Source organism: Podarcis tiliguerta (genome assembly GCF_965153285.1).
Source record: "Podarcis tiliguerta genome assembly, chromosome: 16".
Lineage (NCBI taxonomy): Eukaryota > Metazoa > Chordata > Lepidosauria > Squamata > Lacertidae > Podarcis > Podarcis tiliguerta.
This window is the reverse complement of record NC_139549.1, coordinates 11,223,283-11,242,452: the sequence shown is the minus strand read 5'-3', so window position 1 is coordinate 11,242,452 and position 19,170 is coordinate 11,223,283. Positions and strand designations below refer to the sequence as shown.

Genomic DNA, 19,170 nt, shown 5'->3' with positions numbered 1-19,170 from the left:
GGATTTGTTGTGACAAGATGTGGCAATAGCCATTGGCTTAAGTAAAGGTAAAGGGACCCCTGACCATTAGGTCCAGTCGTGACCGACTCTGGGGTTGCGGGGCTCATCTCGCTTTATTGGCCGAGGGAGCCGGCGTACAGCTTCCGGGCCATGTGGCCAGCATGACTAAGCCGCTTCTGACGAACCAGAGCAGTGCACGGAAATGCCATTTACCTTCCCACCGGAGTGGTACCTATTTATCTACTTGCACTTTGACGTGCTTTCGAACTGCTAGGTGGGCAATTGGCTTAGATTGTTATTAAAAGCGGGATCAGGCATGATAGGAAAATGGAACTCCCATGGTCAGAGGCAGCTACCCATAAATAACAGGTGCTGGGTAGACAAAGGAGGACGCTGCTTCTTTATGCCTTGCTTGTGAGCATCACAGAGTGCTATCTGGTGGCTGGATACATCAATCTCATCCCTATGCATTCCCCTTCCTTGCTTTCCTCTTCCCTCCGCATCCCTCCTTCCTCTTGTATCATCAGAAAACAAAAAGAGCCTGCTGGATCAGGCCAAACACACAAATAGTCCAGCATGGTGTTCAGCTGGCCAATGTAATTGTGTCTTCTTAGGATGGAAGCCTTTGGGCAAGCTTTCAACATTTTATCTTAGGGGAAGAAATGGAGGCGGTGAGAGATTTTGCTTTCTTGGGCTCCAGGATCACTGCAGATGGTGACAGAAGTCACGAAATTAAAAGACGCCTGCTTCTTGGGAGAAAAGCAATGACAAACCTAGACAGCATCTTAAAAAGCAGAGACATCACCTTGCCGGCAAAGGTCCATATAGTAAAAGCTATGGTTTTCCCAGTAGTGATGTGTGGAAGTGAGAGCTGGACCATAAAGAAGGCTGATCGCTGAAGAATTGATGCTTTTGAATTCTGGTGCTGGAGGAGACTCTTGAGAGTCCCATGGACTGCAAGGAGATCAAACCTCTCCATTCTTCAGGAAATCAGCCCTGAGTGCTCACTGGAAGGACAGATCCTGAAGCTGAGGCTCCAATCCTTTGGCCACCTCATGAGAAGACTCCCTGGAAAAGACCCTGATGTTGGGAAAGATGGAGGGCACAAGGAGAAGGGGACAACAGATGACGAGATGGCTGGACAGTGTTCTCAAAGCTACTAACATGAGTTTGACCAAACTGCGGGAGGCAGTGGAAGACTGGAGTGCCTGGCGTGTTCTGGTCCAGGGGGTCACGAAGAGTCGGACTAAACAACAACAACAACAGCATCTTGAAAACTTATCTTAAAAAACAAAACCAGTTTTATTTGAATCATCCAACAAAAAGGATCATACAGATTTTTTAAAAAGACCACACTGGCAAAAAAAAAGAAAATAGGAGAAGCCACAAACTCTTCAACTGCCACATACAGTTTGTTAACTGCTAATAATTGTTTCGACAAAAGAGGGGCGGGGCGAATGGAACTTCCTCGCGCGCATGCGTCCTTAAGAGGACTTCTTACCGAAGGTACAGCGGGAACTCCGCCCCTTTGGAACAGCTGCGAGGAAGCAAGGAAAAAAGAGAGAGTGAAATGGATACATTTCCCGCCAATCAGCGCTCAGAGCCCTGAGCGCAGCCACCGTAGCAGCCAATGGGAGGCTGAGGATTGCGGCGCTGGAGGCTTTGAGGACGTGGCTTGGACTTGCGTCTCCCTCCCCTTTCCTTTTGATCCGTCTTCAAGTCTCCCTCCCCCTCCCCCCCCCACTTTGATTTCAAGTTGATCACACTTTCAGAAGAGGGGGCCCCGTTTTGCAAACTATCGCGGGGAGCCATGGCTTATCCCCCTGGCTATGGGGGCCCAGGTAAGACCTTGAGGGGGACTCGGAGGGGGGAAACGGAAAGGGGGTAACAGGCCCCGGACGTGGCTTCAATGTTGGGGTGCCGATTCCCTCCCCCGCGCAGTTGTATCCAGACAGTATGGAAGAGGGGTCTGATGGGGGTGGCGCTTGCCTCGGGATGAGGGCCTTAGCACCGAAAGACCTTTCTCTCTCCCCCCCCCCCCGATAATCCTGTTGCTTCCTAAGGGGAGCTAAGTGGAAGGGGCCTGAACTCGGCCGCAGAGCACGTGCTTTTTTGGCTCTCGGACCGTCCTGGGTTCAGTTCGAAAGAGACTTGTAATCATAATTAAAGCGTCCTCTTTGCTACGTGTTCTGCCCTCGTGGATAAAAGAGAGAGAGAGAAAGAGAGACTTAGCCTCTTTCACAAATCCTTAGTAAAAGTAAATAAATGCTGTTGCCTTCGTTTTCTTTCTGGTGTGTTTTTAAATTATTATTACTAGTCCTGGGTTGTATCCCAACTCAGTTCCACTTGGGATTTAACTGCTGGAATTAATGGACCTAAGTTAGTCATGCTTTTTAATTTAAGTGGGTCTATTCCGCACTAGCATTGGATACAGTTTGTTGTTATTGCTAAGTGACGTGTTGTAAAAGTTGTGGGTGTTTTCCCTTTTCTGTTTTTAATTGATTTTCATTATATATTTAAACTACCTTGAGTCCCAGTCCCCACCCCTTTTGGAATTGGAAAGGCAGGACACAAATCTTTCAATAAAAATCTAGTTTGTTTATTCTAATAAATGAATAAATGGTTTGTAGTAGTAGGCCATAATTTAGTAAAAATGATGAGGACTCCTGTGGAGCTTCTCAATGAGAATTTGGGAGCCCTGTCCAGCCGCTGCTGAACTACAACTCCCATCATCCCTTGCCATTGGTCACATTGGCTGGGGTTGATGGGAGTTGAAGTCTAACTACAACTGTGCGGCTCTGTCAGAGCAAAGCATTGCAAGCTTTACTCTCCCCTCCCCCCACCCCCGGTCTCCTATTGTAGAGTTGGAAGGGACCCCAAGGATCATCTAGTCCAACCCCCCTGCAATGCAGGAATCTTTTGACCAATGTGGGGTTCGAACCCACAACCCTGCGACTAACAGTCTCATGCTCTACCGACCGAGCTACCCCTGCCTCCTCTGCCTTAGGCAAACCTCATCCGCCAATTCGCCTTTCTCGCAAGATTTCTACCCTTCAGATGCACAAATGCTCAGTCTTCTGTCTCTCACCTCCCACTTGGTTCTCTGCAGGCGGAGGCTTGGAAGACTCTGTCATGCTTAGCATGAAACCACGTTGCTCCTTTCCTTCCCTACTCTCCACCTTTGGGCTCAGAAGCAGCGTTTCCTCCTGCTAGAGGCCTTCGCAGGAGCATAAACATTCTCGCTGGGCTTTCCTCTCTTGGCAACTGTTTTGTCGTGGCCCCAAAACTCTCTCGTTGGGCAGGGGCCAGGGAGCTTGGCCTCGTATCTAATCGGCAGCCACCTTATTACAGGGGGATAGTAGTTTCCTTCCTGAAGGCGCTTAGTCCTCCTGAGATTCTTATCTACCATTGTGAAACAGAGCTGAGTGTCCCGTAAGGAAATAAACCATAAATTGGCCTTTATAATAATTGTGCTCAGATAAGATCCTTGGGTGAGGGACACGGGTGGCGCTGTGGTCTAAACCACAGAGCCTTGGGCTTGCTGATCAGAAGGTCAGCAGTTCGGATCCCCGTGAGGGGGTGAGCTCCCCTTGCTCGGTCCCTGCTCCTGCCAACCTAGCAGTTCGAAAGCATGTCAAAGTGCAAGTAGATAAATAGGTACCACTCCAGCGGGAAGGTAAACAGCGTTTCTGTGCGCTGCTCTGGTTCGGCAGAAGCTGGCCACATGACCTGGAAGCTGTCTGCGGACAAATGCCGGTTCCCTCGGCCTATAGAGTGAGATGAGCGCTGCAACCCCAGAGTCATCGGCGACTTGACCTAAGGGTCAGGGGTACCTTTACCTAAGATCCTTGGGACGTTATGTAACCCATGGTAGGTGCTTGTTCTTCCAAGCTCTTGTAAGGGTGTTTCTGACCATCTGATATGCCTTCTTTTCTTTAAAAAAATTATCTCTCCTCCCTACTAAAACCCCGTCTCTTGTAGGTTCCAAACACAGGACAAGGATCCCTCCTGTGCCGCAGAACGCAGATGCCCCCCAGCTCTTTGACGACACCAGTGCAGCCTACGGCCCCCAGCAGCCGGGTTACCCGGCCCCAGGCATCGACATGGGTTTCAACCAGATCTTTGCCGACCCAGTGGCCAACGTAGCTATGGCCTACGGCACCACCATCGCATCTCAGGGCAAGGACATTGTGCACAAGGAGGTAGGAAGAGGCATTCATCTTGTACGGCCAAAACGCTGTTACACCTCTTCCTAAACAGTTGTGGCTTCCCCCAAAGGACTCTGGGGACTGTAGTTTAAGTGTGCTGTGAGTTGGTAGCTCCCAGAGTGGTTTAGCAAGCAGTCTCTGTTCCCAGGGAAAGCTGGGAATTGCAGCTCTGGGAGGAGGCTAGGGATCTCCGAACGATGTCAGACTACAGTTCCCAGGTCGTCTGGAGAACGGCTAAGGGAGCTGGGCATGTTTAGCCTGGAGAAGAGGAGGTTAAGGGGTGATATGATAGCCATGTTCAAATATATAAAAGGATGTCACATAGAGGAGGGAGAAAGGTTGTTTTCTGCTGCTCCAGAGAAGTGGACACGGAGCAATGGATCCAAACTACAAGAAAGAAGATTCCACCTAAACATTAGGAAGAACTTCCTGACAGTAAGAGCTGTTTGACAGTGGAATTTGCTGCCAAGGAGTGTGGTGGAGTCTCCTTCTTTGGAGGTCTTTAAGCAGAGGCTTGACAGCCATATGTCAGGAGTGCTCTGATGGTGTTTCCTGCTTGGCAGGGGGTTGGACTCGATGGCCCTTGTGGTCTCTTCCAACTCTATGATTCTATGATTAAGCCTGTATAAAGTGGCACAGTGCTGCTTTTAATGTAGGGTGCACGTGGGGCCCTAAAGTCATTGTATCATAAGCTTCCATGGCTGCATATTTCCTTCCGTACCCCCAAAGATTCCTGGGAACTGTAGTTTCACCCCTCGCAGAGCTGCAATTCCAAGCACCATTAGCAAATAATGGTGGAAGGGGGAAGCCATGGCTTGATAAAGTTCTTTAAATGCGTAATGCAGGTGGGGCTGAGCTTAGGGTTGGTTCATGCTTCCCTTCTGGGTTTTGTGTGCTTCCTGTGCTCTTAACTAGCTACAGGTCCCCCCCCCCACCTTCATGCTTTTGGGACCCCCCCCCCCCAATATAAAGCACTCTCTTTTTTGCCAGCATGCTACAAAACCGGTGGAGGGGAGGGATAGGGGAAGAGATATCATTATACTTGTCCACACAAAGTCTGCACCTATAAGCAATGTGTTCATAAGTTGTGCTTGTTGTCGTATCTTCCGTCCATTGACTGAAAGGGGCCATTGATTTATATTCCTAGTGCATCAGTATTGGTCTTTGGGGTGTAGTAAGGGCACAGAGAATCCATTTATCCTATCCAGTTGTCAGATTCCTTACGGAATCGTAGAAGTGTAGAGAAAGAAGGGACCACAAGGGTCATCTAGTCCAACCCTCTGTAATGCAGGAATGTTTGGTCCAACGTGGGGCTCGAACTCACGACCTTGAGGTTAAGAATCTCACACTCTTATCGGCTGAGCTATCTCCCAGGTATAGTAGGTGTGGAATTCAGAAGAATACTTTCTTCTGAGCTGGATAATTTTTCATTCTTGAATTTTGCTTCCATCAGATCCATCGGTTTATGTCCATGAATAAGCTGAAGTACTTCTTTGCAGTGGATACCACTTACGTGATGAAGAAGCTCGCCCTGTTGGTGTTTCCTTATGTACACCAGGTACAGATAGGGAGGTGGCGCTTTGCCCGCTGTTTCGGTTTGGGGGTCTTGGTTTTATTTATTTACAGCTTTTATATCCCACCCTTCAGCTGGAAAAGGCCCTTCATAGTGGCGTACATTTCTGGGATGGCCCCTCCCTGCCCTCAGGCTAAGCATCTTAAAAAGATATGTCACGTGAGGAAAAAGGATGGAGGAGGGAGGAGGAAAATAGCAAGCTCAAGCACAGGTTTCCAAAGTTACAGTTCTTAGTGTTACAGTCTGTGTCAGTGGCGGTTCTGGCACTCTTGCCCTTGATAAAGAGCAGTGTCGCTCCCATGGATGAGATCCTGGAGCAGAGCAGGTGACAGACATTTAGTTCAGGAGGACAGGACAGTTTCTGCCACATAGTTATTTCCTTGGCAGCAGTTAGGATATTCACAGGAAGGGACTTAATGGGTAGATGATTATAGCAATTTAGAGACTACACTGCTGGATTTCATTCTCTGCTACTGGTGGGTGGGGGAGAGAATCTGGGTGTGTTCAAAAAAGAGAAGACATGTGCCCACAATATTTCCAAGCACGTACAGAGCGCCCTTCCCATGCCATTGGCTATGGCCTCAGCAAGGAGGGTGGTTGGGGATGATGATGATGATAATAATAATAATAATAATAATAATAATAATAATAATAATTACTCATACTTTGCCCATTGGACTGGGTTGCCCCAGCCACTCTGGGTGGCTTCCAACAGATTAAAAACACAACAAAACATCAAACATTAAAAACTTCACTAAAGAAGGCTGCCTTCAGATGTTATCTGATGGCAGGGTGTTCCACAGGGCGGGCACCACTACCGAGAAGGCCCTCTGCCTGGTTCCCTGTAGCCTCACTTCTCGCAATGAGGGAATCTCCAGAAGGCCCTCGGAGCTGGGCCTCAGTGTCCAGGCTGAACGATGGGGGTGGAGACGCTCTTTCAGGTATACAGAGCCGAGGTGAAGTTTTACAAAATTATGCATCGTACAAAAGAAGTGGATAGAGGAGGTTTTTTCCTCCCTCTCTCATAATAACTGGAAATGGGGGTCATCCAGTGAAGCGAAGTGGTGGTAGATTCAGGACAGATGAAAGATATGTCACGTGAGGAAAAAGGATGGAGGAGGGAGGAGGAAAATAGCAAGCTCAAGCACAGGTTTCCAAAGTTACAGTTCTTAGTGTTACAGTCTGTGTCAGTTCTTCACCTGGCGTATGTAGTTAACTATAAGGCAGGTTCCTATGTTTCTAGTTATGTCAGCCATTTATTTCAGAACCATGAGGACTGGCATCTTAGAAGGCAGCTTCTTATGCTCCTACATTTTGTTTGAAAGGGACAGCCTGGGTGCAGGATACCTTAAGCATCACTTGAGAGGCCTTGTATCCCAGCTCAATCACTGAGATTGGGTGAGAGCTGCTTGCTATTCCTCTGTGTTACAGCCTGGTTTCAATTCAAAGTTGGGCATTTGGTTGTCGAACACGCTTCAGTCAGAGATGCGGCAGGCACCCTCGCTGTTGACTTTCACGAGTCTCTTGAAGACTTTTTAATGCTATCAGGCCTGGGCAGATGTTTCAAGTTTAATTTGCCCATCACCTCAGTGCTTATGCGTATTTTTAAAAACAAAATCTGTGGTGCTTTTTGTTTTAACAGTGAACGCTGCTCAAATATTCTACAATACAGCTGTACAGAAAAATAAAAATAAAATATCCAAGCTTTGCCCACCTCAGCTTCAGTGCCGTTTGAGAACAAACATGAACCCCCCTTAAAAAAAAGGTATTTTGAAACTGGTCTTGGGCAGCCTGCCCTCACCTGCGCCTGTTTGCTTTCTTCTGCAGAACTGGGAAGTCCGCTACCACAGAGATGTCCCCCTCACGCCACGGCAGGACGTCAATGCTCCAGACCTCTACATTCCTAGTGAGTGGAGACTCTTGAACATACGAGGATTTCTTTACTTATTCCTTATTTTACCATTAGTAACAACCCAAAAGTACGGTAGTACAGTGTTTCATCGTACCATATTCAAAGCAAACAAGCAATCAGTAACAATAGAAAGAAATGGTGGCACACCAATATAAATCAGGCCATCCTTATTTCCTGAGCTGGCGTGGAGGGTGAATGATTAGCACAGGAAGCACAGGAAATAAAATCTTATCCAATGACAAGAAAGCCTTCTGGATCCTCCTCCATCTTTCTGTACCCCCAGAAACACAGTTTATTTTTTCCGTGGTAGCCAAGGTCCACAGGTTTTGTGTGTGTGGTTTTGTTTTTTTACCACAAATGCATATTTTTTTTCAAGGTTTTCCATTGCTGGGCTGCTGAAACCCTAGCTAACGTCCATGCCAAAATTTATTTAGAGTGGCAAAGTTTTATGTTGCCTGTCCACATACAGTGGTACCTCAGGTTACAGACGCTTCAGGTTACAGACTCTGCTAACCCAGAAATAGTACCTTGGGTTAAGAACTTTGCTCCAGGATGAGAACAGAAATCGCGCAGCGGCGGCGGGAGGCCCCATTAGCTAAAGTGGTACCTCAGCTTAAGAACAGTTTCGGGTTAAGAACGGACCTCCAGAATGAATTAAGTTCTTAACCCGAGGTACCACTGTATTGATAGTTTTTGGGAAAACTGAACAGGTGATTCATAGCAATGTTTCTTGATGTTCACCCAGTGGCGTAGCGTGGGTTGTCAGCACCCGGGGCAAGGCAAGTAATTTGCGCCCCCCCCCCCCGCTGCACTGTCCCTCCCCCAGATAGTCCCTCGCTCTCCGCACCGCACCGCATGCTTGGCACCCCCCCCCCTCCACAGTGGGCAGCGACCCAGCGGCTTGGATCGGATTTGCACAGCCAGCACTGCAGTGAGAGAGAGTGAGTGAGCCAGGTAGGGGCAGAGAGCTGCGAGTGCGAGCGTGCCCCCCCCCCAGATGTTGCGCCCGGTGCGGTCGGCCCCCCCTGCACCCCCCACACTACGCCACTGTGTTCACCTCTGCCCTGGCCTAATACCCAGGGTTTGTTAGTTTTAAAAAGCACTTTCAGAGGAGGGGGGTGGTTTTCAGACCGAGGGCCACATTTCTGTGTGCGCAGCCTCCTGGGGGCCACATTCAATTTGTGGGCAGGGCCAGAGGAATAAGTTTATTAGGGTGCTTAAGGAGACATCTCTATTCCTCTCATGGAGTTACAGTTCCCAGACTAGCTTAACAACCAATCCCTTTTCACAGGGAAAGCTGGATATTGCCGTTCTGTGAGGGGAATTGGGGGCGGTGTCTTGTAAGAACTCTCAGTACCCTTTACAAACTAGGTTTTCCAGGATTTTCTGGGGGACTCCATCACTGTTTAAAGTGCTGTGGTCCTGCTTTAAATGTGCAGCGCAGATGGGACCCAGTTTCCAAAGCAACAGAGTTAAAGAAATCGTTGGCCTTGCTTCAAATTTTTTGTCTATCTCTTAGAGCTGGGATGAGGAGCCTGTGTCTCTGCGGGTGTCGTTGGACTCCAGCCCCCATCACCCCAAACCTTTCGTCACCTGGGCTGATGAGAATTACAGGCTCCCCGTTCTTGTTTTAGAGTTAAGCTAGACAGGAGAGCTAATTATAGTAGAAGTTAACTCTCTACCCTTTCTGTTAAGTTGTGGGTGAACATATCAGACGACACAGCGATTCTTCAGACAGCTCTTGTTTATTCACAGGCCAGGACAGAACTGAACTGAAGGGTTCAGTCAGCCTGCTTATATAGAGCTCCAGTACAACGTTACTGTAACAACTTTCTAAAACTATCCAATCACTGAACGTCACTTTTGATCCCTTATTTGCATAACTATCTACAGTATCCCCCTGCTGGCCCAGGGTGAGAACTTCAGTACATAACACTTTCCATCCCCGCCACCCCGGAAAACTGCAGTTTGTTCCATCAAAGTGGCTAGTTCTCATGAGTGTGATTCTTATTCTTCCCCTCTCTCCAGGTATGGCTTTCATTACCTATATCTTACTCGCTGGGATGGCACTTGGTTTACAGAAAAGGTAAGGAACGAGGTTTCCTCCCCACCCCCATCCTCTTAATTCCCACATCTGGAGGTCACAGATTCTTTATTCCTGCTTCATTTCTTAAATTGCCCTCTGTAGTAATGGTGCTAAATAATCATAGAGTTGGGAGGGACTAGATGACCCTTCCAACTCTATGATTACAGGCAGAGATGCTCTTGTAAAACTCGACTTCCTTCCTCCTCTTTCTGTGTTTCCTTAAATTTATTTTTATCATTTCCTGCATATTACAAATTAACTTATTCTTTTCTTCATCTACTTTAATTATATACTCTTATGAAACTGCATGTTACTGCAATAATCCTGCCAATGTCCTCATCTGTTTACATTTTGTTTTTTTAAATATTCAATAAACCATTTCCATGCTTTTATAAAAAAGTTTGTTATCTTGATTTCTTATTTTTCTGGTAAGTTTCGCCATTTCTGCATAGTCCATAAGTTTTTGTATCCATTCTTCTTTCGTTGGGACTTCTTTCCATTTTTGGGCAAATAACATTCTTGCCGCTGAATAAATTTCTATGCTGTTTAGGTACCATATTTTTCGCCCTATAGGACGCACTTTCCCCCCTCCAAAAATGAAGGGGAAATCTGTGTGCGTCCCATGGGGCGAATACAGGCTTTCGTTGAAGCTTGGAGAGCGAGAGGGGTCGGTGCGCACTGACCCCTCTCGCTCTCCAGGCTTCAGGAAGCTATGAGCAAGCCTGGGGAGCCCGCAGGAATTCACGCAAGGGACGCCCAGTGCGCGGGGCGCCCTGAAGCAGAGTGCCCCTCCCGCCAGGCAGACATCGGCCAGCCCCACAAGCTCGGGGGACAGCGGGGAGGCGCAGCGCCGCCATCCCGCTGTTCCTCAACCTGCTTCTCCCCAGCACCAGCCCCACAATTTCAGGGGAAAGTGGGGAGGCGGAGCGCTGCCATACCGCTGTTCCCCGACCTGGTTTGGTTTCCCCGACCTGGTTTTGGGGGGGAAATAAAGGGGGGGGGGAATTCCCTTTATTTTCCCCTCAAAAAAACTAGGTGCGTCCTATGGGACGGAGCATCCTATGGGACGAAAAATACGGTAGTTCTACCCCTATAATTCCCAGAAGAAAAGCTTCTGGTTTTTTCTGGGTTTTTTTTTACAAATGTTACTTTAAACATCTTTTTCAATTCATTATATATCATTTCCCAGTAAGCTTTAACCTTGCCACAAGACCACCACATATGATAAAAAGTACCTTCTTTCTCTTTGCATTTCCAACACTTATTCGATTTTGATTTATACATTTTTGCCAGTTTACTTGGTGTTAGATGCCATCGATATAACATTTCCGTATAGTTTTCTCTTAAGCCGTAGCATGCTGTGAATTTTATATCCGTATTCCACAATCCTTCCTACACTTCCATATCTATATTATAACCAATATCTATTGCCCAATTTATAATTGAGGATTTTACTTGCTCCTCCTTTGTCTGACAATCCAATAATATCTTAGACATTTTAGACAGCACATTAACATTGCATTCCAACAGCCAGACTCTTCTTACATATTTATGTTTGTTCCTGACGTTCATTCCGTTCTGCTCTTTCCGCCTTGTTCCTTCCTAGGTTTTCACCAGAGGTCCTGGGCATGTGTGCCAGCACAGCGTTCGTGTGGGTCGTGATTGAGGTTCTTGCCCTTTTGCTGGGCCTGTACCTTGTGACGGTCCAGAGCGACCTGGGCACTTTCGACCTGCTTGCTTATTGCGGCTACAAATACGTTGGGTAAGTAGGCCTCTCCCTTCTGCCTTGTGGCTGTTGGCCTAGCACACTGGGAAGGAACCATAAGCCCTCTGAATATTGGGTGGACTCCAGCTCCTATCAGCCCAAGCCAGCAAGGCCAGTGGTCAGGAATGACGGCGACTGGGGTCCGGCAACATCAGGAGGGCCACATCTCTGGCCTAGTGGTCCTTGGGACCATAGGAGGCTGTGTTTACGTGAGGTCAGACTTCTTGTTGCATGTTTCTCCAACTTGGCTCTTCCACTTGGGGTCTTGAGAGGTGTTTAAACTGACTTGTATTTTCTTCGTTGCGGCTTTAATGTGGCTCAGGACCACAATGCCTCAAGGATTGCCTCTCCTCACATGAACGGAATCAGACCCTGCAATCACTCTCTGAGGCTCTTCTCTGTGTGCCCCTCTCTGGGATGTCCAGAGGGTGGCAACATGGGGACAGGCCTTCTCAGTGGTGGCTCCCTGCTTGTGGAATGTTCTCCCCAGCGAGGCTCACCTGGCACCCTCTTTATCTAGTTATAGGCACCAGGCAATAACTTTAATTTAGTGTGACCTTTCGGCCCTTAATTAGAGTACCTGCGGCCTCTTTTAGCAGAACTGGATCTATAAGACCTATCTTTTGTGTGTGTGTACTTGTGTTTTTGGTTTGTGTTTTGAAGTGTTGTGTTTGCTGTAGTTGTTTATAGTATTTACCTTGTGTTTGTAAGTTGCTTTGGGTCACTTTTGTGAGGAATATACAGAGTATTATCATCATCATCATCATCCACCACCAGCACAACTCCCTTTTTGTAATGACTTCACCACACACCTCCATGCAGTGTTGTGATGTGAGATGCAGCCCTCTGAATGTTCTTGGACTCCAGCTCCCATCAGCCTCAGCCAGCAGTGATCAGGGTTGATGGGAATTGTAGTCCAGCAACACCTGGAGCACCATCCCCATTCCCCATCCATTCTAGGTCCTGCCACTCTCCAAAAATTCTCTATATTGTGCCTCTGGGCATTTGCCAAATACAGCCACCACCTAATGTCCCATCCATGTTCAGATGGGAAGCAAAGACGTCTGATTCAGAAGGTGAATGTACAGGCAGTCTTTTAAAAACACACGTGCACAGACATATTTATTTGGTTAAATTGGAAATTGTGATATACATTTAAATTTTTTAACTGAAAAGATTGTTCTGGGGAAATTTCCCAACACAGTAAGTTAGCATTGATTTTTTTAATGCAAATATGTGATTGATATTTGCAGTACAGTGGTACCTCAGGTTAAGTACTTAATTCGTTCCGGAGGTCCGTACTTAATCTGAAACTGTTCTTAACCTGAAGCACCGCTTTAGCTAATGGGGCCTCCTGCAAAGTTCTTAACCTGAGGTACTATTTCTGGGTTAGCGGAGTCTGTAACCTGAAGCTTATGTAACCTGAAGTGTATGTAACCTGAAGCGTATGTAACCTGAGGTACCACTGTATCTATCCAGAGGGTCTGTATAGTTATGCTAGAGTTGCCACATTTCAAAAAGTGAAAATCCGGACACAAAAGTTGTTGAGCTCAAGAAAAAAAATTGAAGTTTTTGAGCTGTTTTTAAGGAAAGTCGCCAAAATCTTGACTTCAGACATGGGTTTCCATACATCTGGATTTTCCCGGACATTTAAGCAAATTCTGCCCGGGCACTGTTTCTGACAGCTTTATTCCGGACTTTTGGCAACCCTAAATTATGCATACACATAAATGTCACATATAGGGAAACAGTTCTGCGGTTACCTTGTTTAAAAACTACCACCATTTGCTTTTACTAATAAACAGAATTTTTGCCTCCCATAATGCTTCCAGTATTACTCCCCCAAAATTTTAAGTTAAACTTGTATGATTCCAGCGCCGAATATATTTATGCCAACAATTTTAAGAATCTCCCCCCTTGCCCCGCCCTCACGATCACATCATTTCCCCAAAGTTTCTTTTTAATATGCTATGCGTAGGCACGTTTGTGTCCCGGCACCTCGTAAGCTTTTAAAAATTTCTATAAAGCTTTCAGTGCTGAGAACTAACATGAGTCTCGCCTGACTAAAAGGGGGGTGATTGGCAGAGATCTTAACAACAGCTGTGAATCTCAGAATACTGGGTCTGGATGACAGCCTTGACAGGAGGGGATTTAACAGCCATGATGACACTTGCCATTTCCTCCTCCTCCTCCTCCAGGATGATCCTAGCTGTGGTGGGCGGCCTCGCGTTTGGCAGCAATGGCTATTATATCGCCTTGGCTTGGGCTTCCTGCGCTCTTATGTATTTCATGGTGAGTAGTGGGATCTGGGCCCTGGGACTCCCAGGGTGCCGTGGGGCAGGAAGTCTCGTCAGCAGGCCTTTCCCGGGGACGTACAGAGTTCCTGGTAGATCAGACCAAAGGGAATGAGCTTCTGCATGCTGCTAGACGACAACAACACTTACATTTAAAACATTTATGGCACCACTTAATAATAATAATAATAATAATAACAACAACATTTATTATTTGTGCCCCGCCCACTTGGCGGGGTTTCCCCAGCCACTCTGGGCAGCTTCCAACAAAGATTAAAAATACATTAGAATGTCACACATTAAAAACTTCCCTGAACAGGGCTGCCTTCAGATGTCTTCTAAATGTTAGGTAGTTGTTTACTTCTTTGACATCTGGTGGGAGGGCGTTCCACAGGGTGGGCGCCACTACCGAGAAGGCCCTCTGCCTGGTTCCCTGTAACTTCTTGCAATGAGGAAACCACCAGAAGGCCCTTGGCGCTGGATCTCAGTGTTCGGGCTGAACGATGGGGGTGGAGACGCTCCTTTAGGTATACTGGATCGAGGCCGTTTAGGGCTTTAAAGGTCAACACCAACACTTTGAAATGTGCTCGGAAATGTACTGGGAGCCAATGCAGGTCTTTCAAGACCAGTGTTATGTGGTCTCGGCGAGTCTAGCTGCCACATTCTGGATTAGTTGTAGTTTCTGGGTCACCTTCAAAGGTAGCCCCACGTAGAGCGCATTGCAGTAGTCCAAGCGGGAGATAACTTTAAACCGTCATGGCTTCCCGCAAAGCATTCTGGGAGCCAGGGATGTCTTAAGCATATGTGGCGCTGGGGTGCAAAGATCTGCCTGGCGCCCCCCCCCCCAGTTGCCCAGTCCTAGGTGCGCAGGAGGGCAGAGCTGCCCGCCCGCCCATCTCAGCATCTCGCTGGCTCGGTCACCCCTGAATTCGCGGTGCAGAGCTGCCCGCAGTAGAAGAGCCTGCTGTGGTGCTCCGACTGACGGGTGGGCTCTTCCCCGGATTCAACTCTCGGGCCCCGGAGTCTCGGCCCGGCGCCCCTGAGAGCCCAGCGCCCGGGTGCCCTGCACCCCTAGCGCCAATGGGTAAGACTGCCCTGCTGGGAGCTGCAGTTTGTGTAAGGGAGCAGAGAGTTATCAGGCGGCAATCCCCCCGCCCCCGAGCTTACAGTTATCACTGAGTGGTTATACAATCTGTCCCTGGGAACTCTGGGAATGGAAAAGGGGGTCTCTCTGCAGAATTAGATAAGATGACAGGAAGGATTTGAAACCTGCGGGACCAGAGATTCTCAGAGGACTGGAATAAATATGTGAACTATTTGAAAAGGAATTGTAAACAACAGATTATGCTAGTAGGAATACAAGAAGTTTTGTACGGAGGAATATATGAAATATTGCAAGGAAGATTATGAAGAGAGTTATTAGTTAAGAAAATTAAAAGTAATAGTGAAATTAAGAAATGTAAATTAAGTGGATAAGATTGGAAAATTTTCAGATGTGATTGACGGAAGTCAAAAAATTGTATAAGATATGAAATTGTGTTAAATGATTGCTGACAATATGTTTATATATGTATATATATATACACCCACACCCGCACACATATACATACACACACACACATATTTTTCGCTCTATAGGACACACTTTTTCCCCTCCAAAAATTAAGGGGAAATGTGTGTGCGCCCTATAGAGCGAATGCAGGCTGCGCCGCTAAGCCCAAAGGCAGAACAGGGAGATGGAGCGCTGCTCTAGCTTGGGGACGGCTGCGTGCAAAGCCTCTCCAGGGCAGCGGGGTGCCTTCACCCCGGTGTCCTGCAGAGGCTAGCAAGGCTGTTCCCAAGCCCTCCGTCTCGCTCTTCTAGCTTAGGGATGGCTGCGCACAAAGCCTCTGCAGGGCAGCGGGGTGCTGCGCTCCAAAGGCTTCAGGGATCTTTGAGGCTGATGGTGGGGGAAAGCAGCACTTCCCTCCACCACTAGCCCCACACGCTCGGGTGAATGCACCTTGAACGCACCTTGTTTTAGAGGGGGAGAACAAGAAAAAAAAACCCACCCCCCCCGGTTCTCCCCCTCCTATGGTCCGGTACACCCTATTGTCCGGTGCGTCCTATAGAGCGAAAAATCTCTGTGTGTGTGTGTGTGTGTATATATATATATATATATATATATATATATATATATATATATATGTAAAAACCCCTCAGCGCCTTTAGCAAACTGCAGTTTCCAAGGTTCTCTGGGGGAAGCCGTGAGGGTTTAAAGTGGTATAACAGTGCTTTAAATGTGGCTGTGGCCTACAACTCCCACCATCCCTATTTGCCATGCTGCCTCAGGGCCGATGGGAGTTGAGGAGTCCAGCAACATCGCTCAGCAGTGTCAAGGTTGCAGGTTCAATCCCCGTTAAGGGACAGCTGCTTATTCTTTCAGATCAAGGGGACTGGTACTAGATGAGCCCCAGGGTCCCCTTCCGACTCGATATTATTCTGTGAGATAGCAGGGTCACAAGTTTCTAGCTGCATGAACACCTAGGGAGGCTGCAGGTCGCCCACCCTTGCTTTTACAATGAAGGAGTGATTTGTGGGGTGGGGAGAGAGGCAAGTCTTCTTCCTTAACCTCTGATGTGTGGCATATTTCCTCTCTCTGAACCAGGTACGCTCCTTGCGGATGAAGATCCTTCCTTCAATGGTGCAGGAAGGGATGAGCCGGCCTAGCGGGAGGGCGCAGATGTACGTCACCCTAGCAGCTGCCGCCTTCCAGCCTCTGATCCTCTATTGGCTGACTGCACAGCTGGTTCATTAGGCGACGCGGAGGAGATGACCCGTCCGTGGCAGCCCCAACGTTTGCCTGGGGGGGGGGGCTGGCTTTGCAAGGACCCCTCTCTCTTCCTGCCCTCTTATTTCTCCCACCCACCGGCCCCAAATCCCATGAAGTACACACTCCACTTTTTCCTGGCCATTCAAATCCTGGGCCTTGCGAAGGAGGACGGGGGCTCCGCTGACGCAAGGGATGATGCCGAATAAGGGAGGTGCCACGTCTTCTCGAGGGGCTCCCTGCCCCCCACAAAATAATGAGAGCGGAGGGGAAGTGAGGACTGTCAAAACTATCCAGGCTTGACACTGCCTGCCCCCCCGCCCCGGGCTTGACTCCCAAATCTGTGGCCTGTTCCATTTCCACTGGTCCTAAACGTCTCCTTGCTTGGGGTGTTCATGGGGGCAAACTCAGATAGATAGGGTGGGGCAGGGTTGTTGCAAACACTCCCCCTCCCCCTTCGTGCTCCTGGGAGCACTTTTGCTATGCAAAGGATTTTTAAGAACATGAGTTCTGGTGTATTATTCTTATTATTGCCTTCTGGAGCAAAGTACCCTTTTCCCCTCTTCTGAAAATCAGCTGGTTTACTTTAAATGACTTCTCCTGCTTGCCCCCCGACCTGGTGGTCTTTTAACCCCCAGCACCACCAGCTGAGTATTGACAGTGGACCCCCCCCCCAAAAAAACCCCACCCTCTGCTGTTGTGTTGTCAGAGAGCGGACGCCCTCACCTCTCAAGGACTGTGTACTACTGGTCATAACACATCAGATGATGTATCGTTGAGGAACTTTCAAACTATTCCCCATTTGTTTTCTTTATATATATATATATATTAACCTTTGCTGGGGGTTTTAAAAAATGTCTTTACTGCCACAGATACAAGCCAGCAAAGAGGTGGGTTTGGGTAGACAAGGAGGTGGTGGTGGGGGGGGGAAACCTTAACGAAATCTGCAAAGCCGCTAAGTTGTGTCTTGTAGCCAACTTTTCAGAGGAAAGACTTCGCATTTCAACTTTCCCCCCATCTGTTTATGGGAGAGTTCGTTCTTGGAAGCGATGATAAAAATGTGCTTGACAACTTGTGCGTGTGTTCACATTTCATCCGGCTGGGGGGGTGGCTGCCAACTTTCACCCTCCCCCAGCAAAGCGCCTGTGCTGCTTTATTTTAAGAATGGTGTGTGACTAAATAGGCTTTGCTTGATATAGTACCGCCGCGAATAGCAGCCCCTCGTGGTTTTCTCTTTGGGCACATTCAGACCATAAAGTGGCATGATAACACTTTAAACTGTCATGGCTTCCCCCAGAGAATTCTGGGAACGCTCATTTGTTAAGGGTGCTGTGAGGAGACCCCCCCCTTTTTGCCTCACAGAGCTACAATTTCCAGAGTCTGCTGGGAGGAGGGATATATTGTGTAGCCATTCTAGGAACTGTAGCCCTGTGAGGAATAGGGGATTGTTAATAATAATTAATAATAATAATTTTATTATTTATACCCCACCCATCTCACTGGGTTGCCCCAGCCACTCTGGGTGGCTCTCGACAAAATACTAAAAACGCAGTAAAACAATCATTAAAAACTTCCCTGATGAGTGCTGAGTATTGTTCACAGACTACCTAGCTCCTCACAGGGCCACAATTCCTAGAGTGATTTAATGGCCAGGGTCACTCTGAAAATTGTAGCTCTGTGAGCGGGGAATAGGCAAGTCTATAACAACTCTCAGAACCCTTAACAAACTACATTTCCCAGGATTCTTTGGGGGAAGTCGCAGCTGTTTTAAGTGGTACCCTAGTGCTTTTAAACGTGTGGAACGAATGTGGGCCTTCACTTCCCTGCTATCCTCTTAGCTTAGAATAGTTACTCACCTCTGACGCCAGGCGGCAGCAGACGCTTCACGGACCAGCTGCAGAGAGACTGCTTTGGTACTTGGCTGTGTGTGGGATGCCTGTGTGCGCGCATGTTTGTTTCTCCGTGGCTTGTTTGAAGGAGCGTTTATTGGAGTGAAGAAAAAAAAACATTTTGTTCACTGTTTGCAATTACGGGGGAACTTCTCAGAGGACCAGTTTCCTTTTCCCAGGAGGGGGTTGAAGGAGACGTTCTCTGGCAGCTGCTGGTCCCTGCCTACTCTCCCTTTGGCCGTCAATTCCCACAGGTGAGATTCAAAAAGGTGAGAGGCCAAAGCCCTCTGCTGCAGGGGGTCATGGTAAGGTAAAGGTAAAGGTACCCTTGCCCGTACGGGCCAGTCTTGCCAGACTCTAGGGTTGTGCGCCCATCTCACTCGAGAGGCCGGGGGCCAGCGCTGTCCAAAGACACTTCCGGGTCACGTGGCCAGCGTGACATCGCTGCTCTGGCAAGCCAGAGCCGCACACGGAAACGCCGTTTACCTTCCCGCTAGTAAGCGGTCCCTATTTATCTACTTGCACCCGAGAGTGCTTTTGAACTGCTAGGTTGACAGGCGCTGGGACCGAACAGCAGGAGCGCACCCCGCCGTGGGGATTCGAACCGCCGACCTTTCGATCGGCAAGCCCTAGG

At 48.2% G+C, this 19,170-nt stretch overlaps 1 protein-coding gene across 1 annotated transcript; it reads left to right on the top strand.

Moving 5' to 3' along the window:
• Nucleotides 1–1,630: 1,630 nt before the first annotated feature.
• Nucleotides 1,631–17,718, top strand: YIF1A (Yip1 interacting factor homolog A, membrane trafficking protein). Its single transcript, XM_083418642.1, has 8 exons — nt 1,631–1,841; nt 3,982–4,202; nt 5,662–5,766; nt 7,609–7,687; nt 9,722–9,779; nt 11,386–11,541; nt 13,743–13,836; nt 16,486–17,718. Exons 1-8 carry the CDS (start codon nt 1,811–1,813, stop codon nt 16,633–16,635), a joined length of 894 nt encoding a protein of 297 aa, XP_083274768.1. The 5' UTR covers nt 1,631–1,810; the 3' UTR covers nt 16,636–17,718.
• Nucleotides 17,719–19,170: the final 1,452 nt, after the last annotated feature.